Source organism: Danio aesculapii, chromosome 10 (assembly GCF_903798145.1).
Source record: "Danio aesculapii chromosome 10, fDanAes4.1, whole genome shotgun sequence".
NCBI lineage: Eukaryota > Metazoa > Chordata > Actinopteri > Cypriniformes > Danionidae > Danio > Danio aesculapii.
The window spans coordinates 23,515,811-23,538,613 of NC_079444.1; the positions used below are offsets into that span (position 1 = coordinate 23,515,811).

Sequence of the window (22,803 nt, forward strand, 5' to 3'; positions counted from 1 at the left end):
GACTAAAAGGAACAGGAGCTGTGCCTATGAAAGTGGCGTCAACAAAAACAACTCTGTTACTTGCCTTGTGAAATACACAAACACACACGCGCAAAGATGACGCTGGAGCAGAGAAGGGTCCCGCTGCAGGCAGATGGCACGCAGGTAAAATTGCTGTCTGAGGTGAGTGTGTGCGTAGTACGTAGTCTCGTGCATTATTCATAAGGAGAGCAGGTGGTTTAGAGGAGTCAGTCGCTGATAGCGTCTCACTCATTCTGTACACAGAGGCCTCATTTCATCTACCTGACTCCAAATATTTGCAGTGATAGTTTTTCTTCCTCGAAAAATGAGGCAGACCTTTGGGAGAGCTAACAAATGTCACATTCAGATCTATTGCCCAGGCAAGATTTCATTTTTGCACAGTGTTGGGAGAGCAAGTAACTAAACACAGCAAAGCTGTTGTCAACACAGTCAAGCCCTTTCATAGGAAGCCACTTTTTATATACAAAACAAAGGAAAAGGCAAGGCAAATGTGTTTTTAAAAATTATATTATATACATACTTTATTAGGGGGCAACGCAGTGGCACAGTAGGTATTGCTGTCAGCTCACAGCAAAAAGGTTGCTGGTTCGAGCCACGGCTGGGTCAGTTGGCGTTTCTGTGTGGAGTTTGCATGTTCTCCCTGCGTTCGCGTGGGTTTCCTCCGGGTGCTCCGGTTTCCCCCACAGTCCAAAGACATGTGGTACAGGTGAATTGGGTAGGCTAAATTGGCCGTAGTGTATGAGTGTGAATGAGTGTGTGTGGATGTTTCCCAGAGATGGGTTGCGGCTGGAAGGGCATCCGCTGCGTAAAACAAATGCTGGGAAAGTTGGCGGTTCATTTCGCTGTGGCGACATACTTTATTAAAATGATCTTTTTTCAAAACTGGGGGAAAAAACATACAAATTTTGAAATATAGGGCCCTATATCATACACCCACCGCAATAAGGCGTAAGACATGTTTGGCACGATTTGTTGCTATTTTCAGATGAACGCAAACCTAATTCTCCTGTTTTGTGCCACGGTGTTTAAATAGCAAATCCATGTGCACCACTTTGTGGACTCATGGCTGTTCCGGTCTATAAAGGAGGTGTGTTAAGGTGCATTGTTGGCCAGTTGCTATTTTGAAGAACTGAAATAGACCGTGTCATTGACCAACTGAAACCTGGTCTAAAGTCCAGCGCAGAGCGTGTTAGTTATGTGCCTATGCAGGTCTAACATGCTTACACATTGCTTAATACACACAGGAAGTACAGCAATGCACAAATATCTTTACATATGAAAATAATAAAGGATTAAAATGTAACATTTTATTTTTCTACTTAAATATAAAAACGATTGACTCCAAGCAGCTATTATTAGTTTACTCATGACAATTTGCATTTGTACTATGTGATAATTATAAGCAGCATTTTTTTTATTATATGCATATTTATATTTGCTTTAATAAAAACAAGTTTAGGGCGACATGGTGGCACAGTGGGTAACCTCTCACCTCACAGCAATAAGGTCGCTAGTTCGAGCCTCGGCTGGGTCAGTTGGCTTTTCTGTGTGGGTTTTGCATGTTCTCCCCACGTTTGCGTGGGTTTCCTCTGGGTGCGCCGGTTTCCCCGACAAGTCCAAAGACATGCAGCGAAGGTGAATTGGGTAAGCTAAATTGTCTGTAGTGTATATGTGTAAATGAGTGTTTGGGCATTTTCCAGTGATGGGTTGCAGCTGGAAGGGCATCCACTGCGTAAAACATATGTTGGATAAGTTGGCGGTTCATTCCGCTGTGGCGACCCCAGATTAATAAAGGGACTAAGCCGAAAAGAAAATGAATGAATAAATAATAAACAAATTTAGATTCAAGTTGTCATGCTGTCAAGTTTTGGAGACATTTGCATCAACATATGGGGCATAAGAATAGGATGGGTGTTTGTATATAACTCACAACACTTCGTTATTATTGTTTATTTATTTGTTTGCTGGATATTAGAACTGAATTTAGAAAATGTTTTGAAACAAATATTTGCACTTAACAAACAAAATTAAATATGTAGGCTAATAGATGTCTTTAGTGGAGTGAGTTTCCTTATCCATGAAAGTAAAGGAGTAAAGTAAAGAGAAAGTAAAGAGGCCGAATGGAGGAGGCTCGTTCTTTATCCTCACGCTGCAGATGGTCTGTTTAACTGTTTTCTTGCTAGTAAAGCATTCAGTTTTTCCTCATACAAAGTCCACCATGTAAATAACAAATGCGCCATGGTGTGACACAACTGGCTCAAAGGGAATGGGAGATGAGACTTGAGGTTTGATGCACGTTAGGCTCAAAACACACCCAGAATTCATTAAGAGAATAAGCTCAACCCTGTTAGACCATGCGCCGCGGCGCACTGCGTATTTTTCCAACCTTACAATAGCAAAAGTGGATTCAGACATGCCCTTAATGCTTTTGCACCATGCGCTTTAGACTTTGCGCCAAGATCAATAAAATAGAGCCCATAAACTCAATACTGACTTGTAACTCTAAGGTGAGTTAGTATCTGCAATTTTGACTGTGTTCCCAATTGTGACAAGTGAATCATGAAACAAAAAGCTGTATTTATGTATTTTACCTGTTTTATGTATTTTTTATCATTATTCTTTATTTTGTTTACCCCAAGGCAGTAAAGTGTTTTCCACAGGAATCCTATGACTTTGCTGAAGTTGATGCATTTGTTTGAACTGATTTCTCTGTGTGTGTGCGCGCAAGTATTTGTTTGTGTGCAATCAAAGCAATCTCACTTCCCTGTGGCTTACCAAGCCATACATAACCTCTGTGAACTTCCCCCTTGTAAATATTTCACTGCTTCTCTCTGAACCACTTAAGTGAAAGTATCTTTTAAATTTAATGCCTAACTATGTGGCAAACAGCAAACTGTGAAATTATACGGCCGCTCTCTGAAGGACGCACTGTCACAATAAAGTGAAACGAATACAGCCGTAAACCACAGGGTCAGTTTAATGCTCTTTATACAGCAGACGTCTATGATAAAAAATGCCTTATACTTTGACACAATGCAAGCACAGGCTCGGAGGTGAGTCCTTAAAATTGCTGCTGTGTTGTTGGTCTCCTCAATAAATAATCTTTTCTAGACACGCATACCGTCTAAGTGCTCAAATAAATGCCTAAAATTTAAAAAGAACTTTTTCTTGTACAGATTGGTATTCATGTTCTTTGTCTATTGAAGCACAAAAATGAGAATACGCTTTTTGAATGTAGGTGGCAAAAAAGGCACCTTCCTTTTGCTTGCTGTGACAAAAATGCAAGGTGACATCGAAAAAGTTGTGCACATGGGAGGAACTGTTCTGTGTAAATATCCAATGGCAGCAAAGCATAACAGTATCTGAGTTGAGTTGGACAGAAAATCCGCATAAACCTCTACTTTGCAGGAAGAAATGGGACCAAACAAAACATTCTTCACTGAAATGTGCAGACCTCTTCTTATACTATGCAAAATCCCCCACCATGCTAGTGGTTGGCATGATTTTGCTGTCTTGCATGTTGCTATTGTGGTTTGTGTGGTTACAGAGATTTTGAGAATTCCACACAACTTAGACATTGGAATTTCGTCAGTTCCTGCTTGAAAATCATTTTTTCAACACTAACTGACCAACCCTGACCTCGAGATGGAGTATTTCCCAAATTCTTGTATCCAATAACAATAAGCGTATATTTGGGTTGTGGGTTATGAGTTATTTTATGTACTATGTGAATTTCACTAAATGTGCAATATACAACAAATAAACAGTAGAGCAACATGTTGTTGTTTTTGTTTTTTGTCAATGGACGAGCTGTTTTTTTTAAAAATGGCAGAAGCATAGCAAGGCACTGAGCGGATGTTTTTAGAAGAGTGCTGGAGTTTTCAGCTGTACACTTTGGTGGACACGTGCATTAACAATTGTTGATGTTTCAATAAATGTCTATTTTTTCATGCTTTGTAACTTTTCTTAACACACATACATTTCTTAATGAAATGAATGGACTGGATCTGAATAGTTGGTCACTCCTGACATCTCTGACAGCCACGTATGCACTTATACTCACACAGTATCCAGATCTCAATTGAATTCATTTTTCTCTGTGGCGTTTGTTTTCTGTGTTGACAGTAAAATACGTTCATATGAACCAATTCTAAAACATGATAAGAAATACTTTTATAAAAACAAATACATTCTCTTTTAGTCAACATTATAAATTTGTCATCTCAAATATCTCTCAGTTTTTTTATCCTCAATCTCTCTCACTTCCTTTAAAGAATTGTTCATGTGTCAGATTTTCATTTAGGTTTCCACTTACGACAATGCTGAACACCCCCACCCCCCACAGCTCTTCACTTTCTTCCATGACACCATCAGAATATTTTAATAGGGCCTGTACTGGCCAGCAGCACCCCTGGAAGAAGGTTATTGTAGTATTGTTGAATAACTATTGTAACATAAATAATGTGAAAGATGCATAATGTTGTGTGGTTAGATACATTTTTGAGTGTGTGTGAGGTACACTATGTGTGTGATGGTAAATTTATTGTGTTGTCTAGTATTTGTATATACTTTATTGTTTTTATAGTTTACTACGTTGATGCAGTTGTATTACCGAACTGCTGTATCTGGCATTTATGTACAGTTTATGAGGACCCCCTAGAAAACAAGATGATTCATCTCAAGGAGCTTATCCCCTTAATAATAATAGATTTGTGTTATTATTTGTGAGATTATGAACATTAGGTCTACATTTATCGACATCAGACAAAATGGAATTCATTCTAAACAGATTTGTTTCTCGATCTCGTTTATATACACTATGAACAGCAGCTATACTAATTATTCTCTTTATTCTCTATTTCCTCCTGGGGATACTCATCCCCAGGCCCCCAGAGACTATGCAGCACCACTGATGCAATCCAAGAGCCGCGATGAGATGATCCATAATCCTGGATCAGGCTGTATCCTGAGCAGCTGCTGTGGTGGTCATGGAGGAGTGGAGAGCATGAGACTGATTCCTGTGATGCAGGGACAGATGAGTCTCGCTGACGACCAGCTTCTCTAGCCTCCGGCGCCTAGACTGCAGCTCTGCACAAGACGTTTGGCCATAGGAGAAATGGACGTGCCCAACTGAGCCTGGTTTCTCTCGAGGTTTGGATGGATTTGCTCTTCAGTATTTGGACTCTCAGCAGTGAATATTAAACCACACTGAACTGAACTAAACTGAACTGAACCTAAACTCTGAAAACTGGACTGACACTGTTTCAATTTACTATAATCTTCTATTTACTATAATCTTCTAATCTTCTTTGTAACAATATACAGTGTAAAAGCGCTATACAAATAAAGGTGAATTGAATTTAATTCAATTAAATATGGGGTGAATATTAAGTATAAAGTAAAAGTATACATTTTTATAGTGGAATAGAGAATTATTCTTTTTTAACTTGTGTAGACTTCACACAGATGTTACTTTCAAACTAAGTTTTGTTGGTTGTCATGACAAATCTATGTTGCAAACTTTATAGAATGTATGTTAGGAAATATTTTCCTATTCTCCTGAATTATTTTTGGAAATGACTGGATTTCAGCCATGCAAATCCAACAAACAATAGCAAAGGCAACTGGAGCTATCATTGTTCGAAGGGTCAATGTTACTAACATATGGCTCATCTCCAATAAATGTGACATTATAGATTTTATAAAAGTTCAATGGACTGTTCATACTGAGTAACTTACATTTTAGACACAACATTGCCATCTTCTTTATTTATTTCTTCACTGCCAAAGGAGGTCACAGAATTTAATTTCTGAGTAACATGCTAGTGGTGTGTGGTTTGCTCTTCAATGAAACTGTTGAATGAGCGATTCAATGACTCACTTATTTAAACAAATGAGTTTAAACAAATGAGTTATTTTCAACAAATCGATTGCATGAATGATTCAATGACTCGCTCATCTCAATGAGTCAGTGTTGCACATGAATTATTCAGTGACTCGCTCATAAAGTCGGTCACTTATCGCCACCCACTGGCGTAAAAGTGTAACCTACAGAAAGAGTCACTGAAATTGACAGACAGCCAATCTGTCGGAAAACACACAGAGACAAGCAAAGTGATACAAACAGTGAAATGGTCATATCATAATTTTGGAGTAATTTAAGGTTAGCCATGCTGTAAGTCACTACATGCGACTAAGCTCTGTGCAGCACTAAAGTTCAGAAGCTTTCTGTTAGTTGGAAAAGATGACAGGGAAGAAAAGATGGTAGAGAAAGTAAAGCGAAGAGAGGGAGGGAGTAGTTCAAGGAGGTCTAGGGTGGAGAGGGGTATTAAATAGCAAAAATAATGGGCGCGTATGAAGGAACAGGACAGTGGGACTGCCTGCCTGGCTCATAGCAGTGATAAGGCAGCTATCTCAGCTCAGCTTATTGGGAACGGTGTCTTCCCATTTATCAAGCAGCAGGGAAGATGGAGGATCCGACTCACCTCTCACTTTGTTTTTTGTTGCCGCCACTGGAATCGCAGAGCGTGATGGGGAGGGGTAAGGATGGAGAGGATGGAGGGAAGGAAGGACGGAAGGAAGGAAAATCGGGAAGGAAAGACAGGTTCAGAGGGAGAGAAAGAGAAGGACAGGAGGAGAAAACATTCGATTAGAACAGACCAGTTTCAAGAGGGTGTAAAATGTGTCAAACGAGCAAACTAATCCTCCTGTTGTGGAAATGGCATTTGTTTCTGTCTGATTTAGAACAGCAACCTAACTACTTGAAATGGAAAACAATTCAAGAGTGTTTGTCTTTTGCAAACGCCAGCCACTATGAGCTACAGAGACTCCCAATACACTGACGATACTATTCAAAAGCACATTTAGATGCTATCCCAGCAAGCACAGTTCACACAGACCACCTGAAGTGTAGTTTCATAATTACAACTTATTAGACCTCAACAAAAATCCTGAGTACAGACCACTTTTTCCAAGAACTCGCACAGACAGATCACATAGATCACAATGTATAGTCAGAAGTCTCAGGTATTATTTTGGTTTGGCCTGTTTGCTTGGTTTTTATGCTTTTTACTTACATTTTTGTCTTGTTTGTAGCCCAAAAATCTACAGAATCACTGAAAAAGTTCCAAATGTTTTTACTTTCTTTTTGCTGTTGAGCACTAGGGTTAAGTATCGCTTTAATTTTAGTGGTTCCGATTCTGCTTATCAAATATGTTTTTATACCGATCAACGGTTCAGTTTTAAATTTTTTTTTTTGGATACATTTTTTCTCTCTCTAAAGAGCATTCAGTAAATCTTGGTATTGCTGAAATAAAAGACGCACAAAACAGCCTTGAAATCATTCGGTAATGGTGAACAATAAAATAAGACTTGTTTTAAGTAATATTTTTGTCAAAATGAAGCTTTAAAAAAATAACAAGCTAAATTATCTTCTGATGGTGTAAGAAAAATAATAAGAATGTTTAATACAGTATATAAAAACAAGAACATTTTACTTATGCCCTTGGCAGATTGTTTAGCTAGATTTAAGGAACTCACTTCATTTTTACATAATATTTCTGAAAAGACAATTTACTTTGCTTGTCTAGAAAATGTTTCTTGAGTTAAAAATGTTTAGATATTTGGACTAGAAACAAGACAAAAACTCTTAGTAGGAAAATCTTTTTTTTTTTTGCAGTGAAATTGCTGGTTAGTGTTGCCAGATTGGGCGGTTTCCTGCCCAATTGGCCGGCTTTGAATTTGATTGTGCGGGTACAAAATGACATTGGCGGATTGACAAAATTTGGGCAGTTTTGAAATGTAAATTTTATTTGCAACTTATTCATCAAAACAAAACTGCTCCTACTTCATTCAGTTAGTAGTGACCAGTGCATAGTGCAAACCACGTAGTTCCATTTGCAAGAGGAGATGAAGAAAAGCTGTATGAAAATCTGACCACCTGGAAAAACTCCCTTTCGCATGCAGTTAAACTCACAGCAGTTTATCATGACACTTTCATCGATTTTTTTTCCTCAATTGACAGCAAAAACAAACATAGAAGCATTGTCTGACAAGCAGCACCTAATTATGTTCAAAAAAAAATTTAAACACCAAATGGGACAAATTTATACCCCATTTCGAAATTAAAACATACTCTAATAGGCAGAGTAATTTACACAACATTAAGTGCAGTGTGTGGGTGAGAGGGGGCAGTGTTTTGATGTGATCCGGTTATGTTGTAGTTCTGTGACTGCTGGTGTTGGTGGCTGTATGGTTAAAATTATGACCGTTAAAGTAATTAGGTTAATTTTGTGTGTGTGTGTGTGTGTTTGGGTGGTTTTTGGACAGCTTTTGGGTTGGAAAAAGTCAGCTATATCTGGCAACATTGGTGCTGGTTGTCATTAACTTGCATTTTATTAACCACTAATCTATAACCAGAGATGTATAAAGTACTAGAGACCCAGACTTAAGTAAAAGTACAAGTACTCTATCAAAAAGTGACTTGAGTAGAAGTAAAAGTGCTCTTTAAGCACCATACTTAAGTGGAAGTACTAAAGTATTCAACATTTTTTGTACTTAAGTATTGCAAGTAGTTTATTTCAAAATTTACTACTCAAGTACTGAAAGTAAAAGTACAAGTATTGTGTAATGTAGTTATTAAAGAATGCAGTCAAAAGACATCATATTGTTTTGTTTATTTTAAATCTCTTTTTTGGGGGCACGTCATTAAGCAGAACGAAAAGAAACATGACTTACAATACTGTTTTTTCTCACGCTTGAACCACAGATCTGACAGATTATAACAGCTTTAACACACACCTTTCAAAGTTGTGTGTCACAAAAACAGTCCATAATCCACTCAAAACGCTATTGAAACCCATTTTCGGAGCACAATTTACTGGTTGTAAACGCTGTAAACGAACGTTCTAATTCACTTGATTTTGATTTTATTGTAAAAAAAAGAAAACGTGTATATTACTGTGTTAAATGAAAATCTGAAATATTTTATGGCTTATGGCTATGATTTAGTATTCAAAAATGTTTCATTTTGATTATGTTTTAATTAAATTGGTCTTAAACTTCATATTTTTATAGTATATTTATTCATTCTGGTACTTTTACCATAAACCAACATCTCAACCATTTGGTAGAGGCTGATATTTTAGAAATTATGGGATGTGTTGGGGGAAAATGTATTGATTGTGTTAACTAGCAACATTAGGAGTTAAGAAATGCAATAAATAAAAAAAATCTATTGTTTTTTTTCTTGGTGTGACAGTTAAATGGTTACTTGTAATACAATTGTGTCCTTTAATACAGCAGTAAGATATATGAACTGTAATCTTAATTTGACCCGCTCAAAGAAAACACTCTTTCTGAATGTATCAAACAAAACTCAAGCACAGAAGACAGCATGAGCATTTATAGCAAATAAACTAATGTAAATATTCTTCCGCCTGCTTTTTAAACGCTGACAGGCGAGGTCTTACACCCCTTTGATTGGTTATTATCTTCACCTTCTCAACAGAAAGGGCTGCTATCGGCTTTAGAAATGAAAGCGCTGTTCACTGATGGCGGGAAGAACAGCCGCGGTTACAGTCTATGTATGTATAATACGCGGTTATCACAGGTAATCTATAAAGTTACCTCACAAACAGGCCAGCGGGTCAAATGTCCAAAGTGAGAGAGGCAGAGATGGAGTCTCACAACATTTCTCTGTAGTAGTGAAATAGCGGCTCGTGTGCTGTGCCGCCTTCACTCGCCCTCGCGCCTCCGTCCTTCGCCATAGTATTGCGACACCGCACATAGGAGATAAATGACGTCAGTACGTAATAACCCATTATGATCTATTACTGAACCGATATCGACCATTTTGACACCTCTAGTAACGAGTAACGATGCAGCTCATAAAAAATCTATCGGAGTAAAAGTATTAAACTCATCGAAAATATGTACTTAAGTAAAAGTGGAAGTAGGAGAAAAAAACAATACTCCAGTAAAGTACAGATACTGCCTTTTAGTACTTAAGTACAGTAGTGAAGTAGTTCTACTTCGTTACTATACATCTCTGTCTATAACCTTCCCTGGTTATAAATCTTTAATGTCTATCGTTGTTGTTAATACTTTTATTTTATTACAACTGTTATTGTTATTTGTATACTTTTTAAAGTATGAGTTGTGTTGGTTTTGTTCAGTACAAAACTAAAGCTAAATTTGCTTTATAAATAAACATTACATACTACCCTAACAGTCAACAGTTTCAGCTAAAAATCCACTTTAATGTTTAACTGACAAAAAATAAACACCTACATCTCTGATGACCTGAGGTTGAGCAAATTAAAAGCTATATTTGAACTACAGTATGAGTGGACACAGACATCTTCATGTAAATATGTCATGTTTCTAATACAAAAAAGCATGCAACATTTTCCCCCCAATGATCACCATGTGAACAGTTTTCATGGAAAAAAGAGAAAAACTAATACTAACAGTGCTATAAGCACAAGAAATGTGTGGGATTGTATCGGTCTGTCTCAAACGAGCCACAATCCCCTGTTATGTTATTGCTTGGTGAATGGCTATTGATCAGACCAAAGAGCTCTCTGCTACAGACTTCCAATTAGCCAGACACAACAAGCTGTCCGTGCCCGATGAATGACTGAACAAACAAACAAACAGTCCTAATTCTGACCATCTTCTGACATGTTTGTGCGCGGAAAGCATCCACTCAAACAAAGCTATCCATTTATATACCATTAGAGCTGAGTGCTTATGAGGCTCAATTATTGTATACAACACAATAATGCTACGCAATACTATAGACCGGAGCTGAAAATGGCTCCTAAATGTTTCAAATAACACTTTTCACTGAAAACCAGAGCACAATGACACAGCACTCGCCAGCAACGCGCATTTCTATACATTTAATGTGTTTCCATGAGTTTGACAGACAGTCTGGCGGGGTTAGGAGTCTTTCTTATAATTGTTGCAATCAGAAGGGAAGTGCACACTCTTTGAAATTCGACTGGCATACTGTAGTTCAAAGACAGGCAGAAGATGAGACTTGAACCCAAGTGTGTGTAAAAAGTCATAGAGGGAAGAAATCAAAAGAAGAGAAAACGTCACAAATCTTTCAGCTTTCAGTGTCTGAGCAGAGTCCAAAAGGGCTATCGTCAACTCACAGCGAACTCTCAATCACTAGTTAGGGCTTTGAAGGCATGAATGCATCCATTGGTTCTTCTTGCTTATATTATATATATTAACATTACATATTAACTAATATTCCCCCTAAACTTACAGACTTACAGTAGGTATGGAAAGTATTCAGACCCCCTTCAATTTTTCACTCTTTGTTATATTGCGGCTATTTGCTAAAATCATTTAAGTTAATTTGTTTCCTCATTAATGTACACACAACACCCCTCGCTGACAGAATTGTTGACATTTTTGCAGATTAAAAAAGAAAAACTGAAATATCACATGGTCCTAAGTATTCAAGGTCCTAAGTAACTCAGGTGTTGTCCATTTCCTCTCATCATCCAGCTAAAATAACGAAGGAGTGGCTTCACAACAAACATTTGAATGGCCTAGCTAGAGTCCTGACTTAAACCCAACTGAGCATCTCTGGAGAGATCTGAAAAAAAAAGATTCTGCAATGTTTACCATCCAACTTGACAGAACTGGAGAGACTCTGCAAGGAGGAATGGCAGAGGATCCCCCAATCCAGGTGTGAAAAACTAAAAAGACTCATGGCTATATTAGATGCTTCCACTAAATACTGAGGAAAGGCTCTGAATACTTAGGACTATGTGATATTTCAGTTTTCAGAAAATATTTAAGTTAATTTAATATATTTTCCATTATGTAAGTAAAACATGTTCACTTAATGGCAAAATTATTTGTGAAAACTAAAAAATAGATTTATTTATTTATTTATTTATTTATTTATTTATTTATTTATTTATTTATTTATTCTCATGACAATAGGGTGATTTGTGCCTGCCCGTTTTTTTCTTCTAAAAATGTACATCTGCATACAAATCATATCACATAAAATTGCCACTTCATAGTTACAAAACTTTTTATATTAATATTAACTAATATTCCTCTTTCAGACTTATCAGAAAAGCTGATATGCCTTGTGTGTCAATAGACCATTTCATTCATCCAATGAAATGTGTCCCTATTGTTGTCTGGAGTAGTATATTTTCATTAGTATTTTTTCAAATAATCAGCATTTTATTTTTAAATTAATAATTTACATAATAATAATAATAATAATAATAATAGTAATAGTAATAGTAATAATAATATATAAATTAGATCTATAGATACATTATATCTATAATTATATCTATGTATATATGTCATATCTACTCAAAACGTATGCCCCGATTTCATTAAACATTAAATGATCATCAACATTGGAAAGTAAAATTTATTAAATTAACTAAATGAATAAATACAATTACAACAGAATGGGCAACATGGTGTGAGGCTAAGTGAAGTTTATTTATAAACTAATTTCGAGAGAATCACATGCTTATGATTGCTTGCGGCAGGTCCCACATTATCCAATTTATGATTCACCAATCAGATGATTCCTAAGCCACTATAAATACCCCATAAAACAGCCATAAAGTTCCATAAAACAGCCATCTTAATTTTTAAGAATCCCCCCTTCCACCCCTACTCCTCCTCCTTTCCTAGATGGGTGACACGGTGGCCCAATGGTTTGCACTGTTGCCTCACTGTAAGAACATCACTGGTTCTAGTCCTTACCAAGCCAGCCGACATTTCTGTGCGGAGTTTACATGTTCTCCCCATTCTCACATGGGTTTCCCCTGGATTCCCCGGTTTCCTCCCACCGTCTGAAAACATGCAACTTAAGTTAACTGACTAATCCAAATCGGCACCATAGACATGCACCTAGTAAGTAGTTATCTCCTAAAAGCAATTACTATCTGTTCATTAGCTACTACAGCAGGGTAGTTCTCAAGATCTACCTGAGCTCAAAACTCTCCTCTCACCTTGCAAATGGGAGGGAGCCCTGGGCTTGAGGATCTTATGAGCTCAGGGCTCTCTCCAGGGACAACATGCCAAACAAGCTTTATAATCAATAATCAGCTAAGTGTGAACTCTTGAAATTTTTGTTTAATTGTTGATTGATTTATATATTTTACATTATGAAAGTAAAATAAGTTGTCTGAATTCCAAAATTACTTGAGAAATGTGTAAAAGATTTCACTTCTTTTCATTTCCCCCTTTTTTCCTTCTAAAAATCCATAATTTAGAATTTTTATACAAATCACAAGAAATCGCCACTTCATAGTTACAAAACACATACATTTTTCTTGAGATTGGGTTGCTTTAATACATTCATAAAGGTACAAAAATCATTTTCTCTCTGCACTTTTTAAAATGCAGTCTATATTCTCATCAAAGTAAAAACAAGTGGCTAGGAAATGAAGAAGTGATCCTCCATGTGGAGATTTGCTGAGTGTCTTCCACTCTAAACCCATCGCTAGTTGACTGTTTGAGTCTTTCCAAGCCTTGGTAGAAATCATGACAAAGTTTTGAGTGACAGCAACTAAGCAGCGTCCTCCAGGGATGCATTATCCAAGACTGGTTGTGTTGTGTTGGAGGAAAAAAATAGGAAAAAGTGGAAATAGAGGAGAAAGGGCCACCAGTCTCCTCCAGTCAAAGAAGGTGACAAAATCCCAGTTTGCCATTTTGAGAATGCTGACCATTAGTGAATAATTCAATACACTTGCATTATTGATGCTGGGAAAAGCTCAGATCAAGAAGGTTGAGATCTTGAGAATGTGCTGCTGAACAAATATCAGCCATTCATGATACACATATACACACAACAGCATCCGCACGCACACGCACACGCACACGCGCACACGCGCGCACGCACACGCACACACACACACACACACACACACACACACACACACACACACACACACACACACACACACACACACACACACACACACACACACACACACACACACACACACACACACAAAAATGAAGGATGTCCCTGTTGGGCTAGTTTGTGTGCAGATGATTTATTGATTCAGTAGTGAGTCCTAAACTTTTGTTTCAGTGGGGAAGACCTCCTGCTGAATCCAAGCAGTAAATTCTGCTGTCCGTAATACCATTACGATGATTGAGCAACCTAAACAAGAGGAAAAACAAATGGACTTGATTTCATCCTGACTGAACAAATCACTCAACAGTGGTGGACTACCAAAACGACACTCATTCCTCAGACATGGTTCCAGAACATTCCTCAAAGGAAGTTCAATATGATGCTATTTGTGAGAGAATTACAGGTATCTGTCTTGGCCTACAGATCAGTTAAAACGGTCAGCACTGGCATTTCTCCAGCCTTTTTTGCTGGTTTGAGATCAGTTGTGAGGTTACTTTGAGATGGAGCAAAATAAAAAAGATGAAATTCAAAATAAGCAAAATAAGAATTATGTTTCAAAACTCAATGGCCTACTTGGAAAGCGTTTGAAGGCATCACAAAGACATACAGGATGTAACTGCAACTATTGAAGGCACACACTTTCACCAAAATTATTTTGTCATAAAACATGTATAGTGGAGGGAAAAGAATTAATTAATATTTAGGCTTATTTAACATAATAAATGCATTTTGTATAATTAGTTTGGTTGCTGTTTTTACTAGAACCAAATTTTTACAACTACTTTTATAATTGGAATAAAGCTAAATTAAATATTACAATAAAACCTAAAATAAGATCATTTTTAAGTTCCATAAAGAGTAACTGAATTAAGTAATAAATGAACAAAAGCAAACTCTAATTAAAATCTATAGTAAATGACATCAGCAAAACCATAAAAGTTAATTAAAAAAACATTACTAAATACTACAGCAGTATATAAATAATATAGTGGGGAAAATAAGTTTTAACACGTCACCATTTTTTTTCAGAAAACATATTTCTAAAGGTGCCGTTGCTGTTGAAATTTCCCCTGGATGTTAGTAACAACCAAAGAAATCCATATACAGTTGAAGTCAGAATTATTAGCCCCCCCCTGTTTATTTTTCCCCCACATTTAACTAGGCAGGTTAGGGTAATTAGGCAAGTTATTGTATAGCAATGGTTTGTTTTGTAGACTATCGAAAAAAAGCTAAAAGGAGCTAATAATGTTTTCCTTAAAATGATGTTTAAAAATTAAAAACTGCTTTTATTCTAGCTGACATAAAACAAAAGAGACTTTCTCTAGAAGAAAAATATTATCAGACATACTGTGAAATTTCCTTGCTCTGTTAACCATCATTTGGGAAATATTTAAAAAAAGAAGAAAAAATAAAAGGGGGGCTAATCATTCTGACCTCAACTATATGCAAAGAAAACAAATCTAATTAGTTTACAAATTAACTTGTGTGTAATAAAATGAAATGAAGCCAAGAAAAGGTATTGAACACATGAAGAAAGGGAGGTGTAGAAAAGTAATGAAAGACCAGACTGCAATTGAAATCACTCAATAGTTCGTCAGCAACCCTCTACTCTTCGTCATAGAAAATTAATATTAGCTGCTTCAGTCCAACATTTACATTAGCAGGAGGATTAAGACAAACCAGTGTGGACATTTTTAGCAAGACGATGACCCAAAACACAGCCGAGGAAACTATCAAATGCTTTTAGAGAAAAAATAAAGCTGTAGAATGGCCCAGCCAATCACCTGACTTAAATCCAATAGAAAACACAAATTAAAGCTCAGATTTGATAGACGAGACCCACAGAACCATCAAGATATTTACACTGTTGAAGTCTGTAAAAAAAAAAATCACACCTTAACAATTCATTGAAGTTATATTGCATTTGCTGATGTAATCTGTTTTTCAAAATCTTTTACAAGACTTTAGACTTACTTTGATCCTGGATCTTTTTCTGTTTTTCCCCTTCAGGCCCTTTAAATATTTAAATCGAGGACCATCGTCATGCCACATGCTGTGCAAATCACGAGCGGAAGTCAGCACTCGGCACCTTTCAAACGCTTGAGCAGTGGCAACGTGGCAATAGCTCCTGATTGCTAATACCCTGTTTGTGCTGTTTCAGAATGGTAATTTGGCAATTTAGCATAGCCGCGAGCACTTGCAGCGCTATAGTGCCCTGGTGAGAGGGAGAAATAAATAGCATAAAATCAAATGAAATAACATGAAATAAAATCAGGAAGAGCCAGCGTTTAGGGCTCATTACTTCTCCACTCCTGCAGAGGGTTCTGGTGAAGCTAAATGAAGGGAAATAAAATCAGCGTCTCTTACACACACATACACACTTTCTCTCGCTCTCTTTTGCTGTTTGCTTAAAGGGTCCTCTGTTTCATCTCAGAGTAAGAATAGGATTCACAAGAATTCTGATAGTGTCTTCAAACACTCAGTTAGCTGAGTTAAATTACCCTATATAACCCAACTATAGATTATTATAGCACTTTACCAACTATGGATTATTTTAACCCAATGCATAATAACATTGATATTATTTCCTCCAAAAAAAGTGTAGCGATGAACATGGGAGGTAGAGAAAGCACTTTATCCGTTTAATATAGATCAGCTTTGAAGCACGCGTTTGTATCACCAATAATTAAGAGTGCTGGTGAAATCATGACAGGAAGAGGTCCTGTCAAGAGAGTTATAGCCAAGGCCAGACGGAATCTGCAAACATTTTTTTGCAATTTCTGCGGAGAATTTTGGTAAAAATCTGCGGATTTTTGTGGAATGATTTTGGGAGTATCATAGCTAAAATCTTAATATGTGAAATAAAAAATAATATCTTTTAACTTTTATTTAATGTTTAAAATGCAAATCCAATTAGATTCACTTTATTTGGTAAACAAAGCAAGTCTCTCATACAATATATCTACTAAAAGACAGAAAATATTACTTTATAAACTGCATTGTACATAAATCAGAGGAGCATTTTCATATTAGTCACCAATATTACTGTAATTAATTTAAAAACTGAATAAATTTAGATTTACACACATTTACTCAAGTAAATAAACAGAATTAATGATGGGCTAAAAATCTGCGAAAACCTGCGGAATTCTGCGCGCACAAATTCCGTGTGGGCCTAGTTATAGCTTAAATAAACTTCATAAGGCAAAAATAAGTATACGCACGCATACACAGATGTTCTGTGTCAGTTATTAATAAATAACCCAATAAAGATTAAAAATAACCCAACAAAGCACCAAATATTTTTAACTTAACCATTGGGTTAAATAAATAACTCAACGTTTTTTTTATAGTGCACAGTTCAAATGTGTTGAAAAAAAAATCTTCTCTCTCTTAAACAGAAATTGGGGAAAAAAAATCAACAGGGGGACTAAAAATTTAGGGCAGTTAATAATTCTGACTTCAACTGTATAATATGTCAAATTAACAAACGACTACTGTAAGTCATACAGTATGTGTAACTACGTAAACTAAACAGAACTAAAGAGGAACAGGAACTGATGAAAAAAATCCATCCAAGTGTTCTATATTTTGACTGGCATACATTATTAGGATGATTTACTGAAGACACCCACGATAACATAATTCAGTATAACAGCATTTTATATACAATAAAAAAAAGCCATATTTAGAACAAAAATCGCATAATGGCATTAAAATGTTACAGTTTTCCCCCAAAATACCAATCAACATTTTGAATCTTTTCCAGTTATTTAAAGGGTCATGAAGCCCCCCCTTTCAGTTCAAGTCTACCTCAGAATTTTTTCAAGAAATGCTTCATGATGGGTGTGGAGCAGAGGGAGGAGTGGGCATGGCCAGCAGAGCAGGGGGAAAAAGGAGGAGCGAAGAACTGTCAGCTGTTTAACAAAATAAGACACAAACTGTGAGGAGATTTTATAGTTTACAAAGTTAAAATACAAAGAAATAAACAGTAAGCAATTTAATGCCCTGCTACATTTGTTATTCGTAATTTCATATACACAAAACCACAATTTGTTATATCATTACAAATATAATCATTTTTTTATAAACACTATAAATGAGGAGGACTTTTCTCCTCCTTAATCTTGGGGTCTGAACGCAGACACAGTGGGACAGTGCAGCAGGTCTCTTGCCCTGTCTATTACAACCATTTGCCCAGCTGGTAATCCAGAGGATTTTAAACATAGGCAAACACAAACACAGCAGCACGGATAGGCAATGTGTCTGAATGGTAACAAACCCAACTGATAAAAGACAAAGTTCGCCATTCTCCAATTCTCATACAGCTCTCCCGACAAAAATGCTTGCTGCAAACCAACAGCTTTGCTGTATCGGCCCTGACAGCATCACAGGGAAAATCATACAACAAACACTGTGGATCATGGAAACAAACACATACAACCTTTCATGAACGGCTAAATACTGCGTGCCATGCTCAGACGCTGTCTGACAACTTGGTCTGCCTTGCCTTCGGAAAGCACGTGAAGTCATTAATAATTAAGAAGCAGGGTCTTCTCATAGAATAAGAAAACAGCTATGAATAATAATGAGAAACCGACGCATCATCACTCCACTAGCAGATTCGCGCTAAGTCAACAATTTTGATCCCACCCCAAAAATTATTTTAAACCTGGAAGATGAAATTAGCTGACAAAAGCTCAAAATTATCCAGTTTTCCCCACAATTAAAGCTGACAGGTGCTAACATTGTCTTCAATGATGTTCAGTACGCACAAATCTGTTCAAATCTCAAAAAAGTACTCATGGGTTTCTTGAAATCTTTAAATGATAACCACTTTCCATTAATCTGCTAGGCTTTACTCATTTGTCAGTCTGTCTTTTGAGTCTGTCTTCTGTAATATATATAAAATAAATAAATATAATATATATAAAAAGCGTATTATAATATATATTATAATTATTTGACATTTTAGAAATTAAGAAAAATAATGATATACATTAATATATATTTATGCTAAATGATGACATTATTTTTACCACAATTTGCCATTTTATATTAACAAAAGTTACATTTTAGATGTTTTTACATATATGTAATCACTTTTGTAATTTGATGCGATGCAGATGAATCAGCAAATAAGCAAAAAAATAAAACAATATTATAATTTTTAGTAAGTTCTATGGTGGATATACAGTATATATGGTTATTTGGTATTTTAGGAAAAAATCGTCCAAATTTGCCATGATTCTTTCTCTCTATTCACTATACAGTAAGACAGAAAGAGACTTTTAAAAAACAGAAAAAAACAATGCATATGCTTTGTATTCCAAATATTGATATGCTACAGTGATAAAGCAGCATTTGATCTGACGTATTCTCTTTCATTCACCCTGGTTCACACACAAATCTGATTTCCTTTGGTTAGATTCTGTTTGTAGTTGCATCTTCAGTACTCATTCTCATTCTTTTATCCTTTTCTCCCTCACACACTCTTTCCATATTTTATGCTCATAATCAAAAGAGAGCAGTGCCTGACACATACAGAGTGTGATTTGAATCCAGGTTAATTCCAATCACACACTCGAGATATTATAAATGTCACACAATGACTTCTTAAGAATTGCAGGGTTTTCATTCAAACTTGCCTGCAAACGCATATGAATATGATCTGAATATCCCACCATGAAAATGTCATTTTTATGCCAAGATGGAACTTGATTTAGTCAGCTAAAGTATGCAAGCAAATATTTCTTAAAAGAAATATGCTGAAGTGTTTCCATTGGGACTCATTAGCAAGAATCTGCTCTGCAAATGAATTACGGCAACAAAAAAAAAAAGAAAAAAAAAAAGAAAGAAAATACAGTTCCTTCTTTTTACCAAAATACTGCAATTTGCAGGCAACAACCAACAGTTTTAAAGGGCAAAAGTAAAATACAGTATGTTACATTAATTATCTAATAACACATAGGGTACCACCGAAAAAAATCAAATTAAATAATTCTGCAGTGTTTCGACTGATGGGGCCATTAAAAATGCACGTTTTTTACCATGGCTCACCTCATTTCATTCTGTGGTCAGCCGCAGCATGCTATCAAACTTTCCTTGTTATTGAAATAACTGTGTTGTGCTTCACAGAACATCCACCAGGTGGCGCATCGAACAACAAACTCCATTGTAAAGAATACATCATAATCTTGTTTTAAAATATGCAGGTTTACATTTTTACCATTATTTTGATCATGTATTTATTTTATATTTAAGATAGATGAACTTTAAGATATATATATATATATATATATATATATATATATATATATACTTTATATATAACAGGATAACTTTAATCCTGTCTAACTAAAACTAGCTAACAAAGCTTACTATTATTAATAAAAAAGAAAATTAAAGTGCACTGAGTCGTCAGATTGAAGGTTGTGGCAGCCTCTAGATAAATTGTTTCTCAGCATACAGTACTGTACGTGCCTCTAATTTCTCGCAGTCACTCCTCACGCGTGCTGCGTGACGATCAAACGTGACGATCAAACGACGATCAACACTGCTCTGCTGTCATGAACAGAGGTGGTCACTGCGCAAATCATGCCAGTCAGTCACAGGTAGTATCAATTAAATTTGATTTAAAATGAAACCCAGATACAATCCTAATCTAAAATTAAGCATTCGTATGTCTATGGTTTTATTTACATAATTTACTTCAGTATGTAATTATATTATTATAATGTTTTTGCAGATGGTTTTACAATGCTGAAAATCCTTCAAATCTATTGTCAATAAAAAATATCCTTCAAAAGTTCTGCGGAAATAATCAAATCACACAGGTCTGAAGAACGTAATATCTGTTAACATCATTTTCAGGGTGGCTGTTTGTAAAAGAAAACCTTGCAAGGGGTATTGCCAGAAATGATTAATACAATAGGCATGCTAAATTATAAATGATTTCCTGGAAAATGCTTCTGGCAGTTTGATTCTGTTTTATTGCAATATCTTTACAGGAGGTGCCATTGGTTAAACAATGGATGTGTTATGCATAATTCCGTTTGAAAATCAACATTTTTGCCACATGGAGCAGCAATTAACATAATTGGACATAAATAAAACTAATTGGATGGGAGCAGGTTGATTCTGTGACAAACACCCCCCACAGTTAACCCATATTCTGGCAACATCCCTGCTTTCCACCCACCTGGGACAGCAGATTTACTAGTACGACAGTGCAATTTCTCAAATATTTTCCTCCTTTCACCAACCGTTATCGAAATGCATTAAATAGCATGTTTATACATTTCAATTCAGGACATGGGGTCCCTATTGGAGTTTTACTTACATAAACCACCACAAGTAATGAATTCAAAGAAAATATGCACATTCTGAGTCAGATAGCAATATTAATCAGTACAAGCTAGTGGGGTTTTCGTGTACACTTTGCTTACGGCCTGCCACTAAAAAACAGTTTCTAAATGCAGAATTTCATAAAATGTTAAAGCGCAGTCTGTCATTCTGTCATTGACATCTGTATTGCACAACAAAAATTGTCCTGTCAGCATTTCGTTCCCAGAGTTAAATGTAGAATGAAGTATGTGCTCTTAAGCTGCACTCCTTCAACCCTTAAAGGGGTGGTCTAATGACATTTTATGCATTCAAAGTTATTTACACTGTTAAAGAGTTGGACTCAGGTTTCAAAATATCATTTGGATGTAAGACGTAGTATTACTTTTCCAAAAATTTTACTTCCGGTTAATAACTAATTAGTTTTTTCCAAACTGGATCTTGGTTAGATAACCAAGAGCATAAATTGTGAATAAACTATATAAATAATTGGCACTTCTCCTGGAAACATATATATTTTCACGACGACACGTCTAGTTTATGACATGACACACTGCAGCCCCTTGCACTGCACTGGAGTAATTGGAGCTACTGGATTTCTAACACGTCAGTTCATCAACTTCTCCTCAACTACATCATAATTAAGTGGCTGTTTATCTGAGAGAAGAATAGATTAAACGTTTTAGTTACCTAAACAGTGTGTATCTGTTGTGAATAACACACATTGTAATGTATGTGTAAAATTACTTTTACATAGAGATCAGAGTTCATTTTACGAAGCACTTTTTTTTTGTTTTGCTAGTAAATATGTGTAATAAAATGACTGCAACCTATTGAAAGCACTGATAAGTTTTGACCTTTCACTGGTTTAGCACCAAACATTGCAGAACTGAATTTAGCAGCTGATCGATGATGCACTGAATATTCTAACCACATTGGTGTGATCGCACACTCCGATCCAGCCAAGTTTCAAAGGGTTACAATAACAAAATTGTTCCCCTGTTTTATTTATAGCGATATTACAAGATGTAATCGGTCACTAAACAAAAGTTGCTAAGCTTGTACACTTTTGACTCAGTAGCTCCACCCACAGCATGCCGTCAGGTATTTGTTTTGTGCAGAGAGAATCGGAAAGCTGCAACTTTGTCTTTAAGTGGAAAAAGACTAAAGAAGTTTTTGAGAAGAGATGGACGCAGTACTACTCTATATTCTCAAGATTGATGTGAAACTGGGCAAAAAGAGCATGATACATCCAATTTAAATGCATAATTATTATTTTTTTACCAATCATTACTTCATATCTGTGCTTTAGTATCAAAAAGCAATATATCTAACATGGATGGATTTTCATAATGTTTGTAAAATAAGTATTTTTAAATCAATGATTTTAAAATCAGTATTTAGGTCATCATTAAATGACTGTGACATGAATTTACTCTCCAATAATTGTTCTGTTTTAAAGCATTTTAAGTTTTGCAAACATGTTCTTTTTGTGTTTTATGCCTGTGGTAATT

General features: G+C 36.0%; 1 protein-coding gene across 5 annotated transcripts in view; it reads right to left on the reverse strand.

The window, feature by feature from the left end:
• The window catches only part of cadm2a (cell adhesion molecule 2a), a 660,886-nt gene that overhangs the window by 165,848 nt on the left and 472,235 nt on the right, over positions 1–22,803 (reverse strand). For 3 of the 5 annotated variants that reach the window (XM_056466536.1, XM_056466533.1, XM_056466532.1), the window contains one exon: positions 6,507–6,533. The exons of the other annotated variants lie outside the window; for them this stretch is intronic. In XM_056466536.1, the coding sequence (XP_056322511.1) occupies positions 6,507–6,533 (27 nt within the window). The remainder of the gene's footprint in view (positions 1–6,506; positions 6,534–22,803) is intronic. 5 annotated transcript variants of the gene reach the window in all.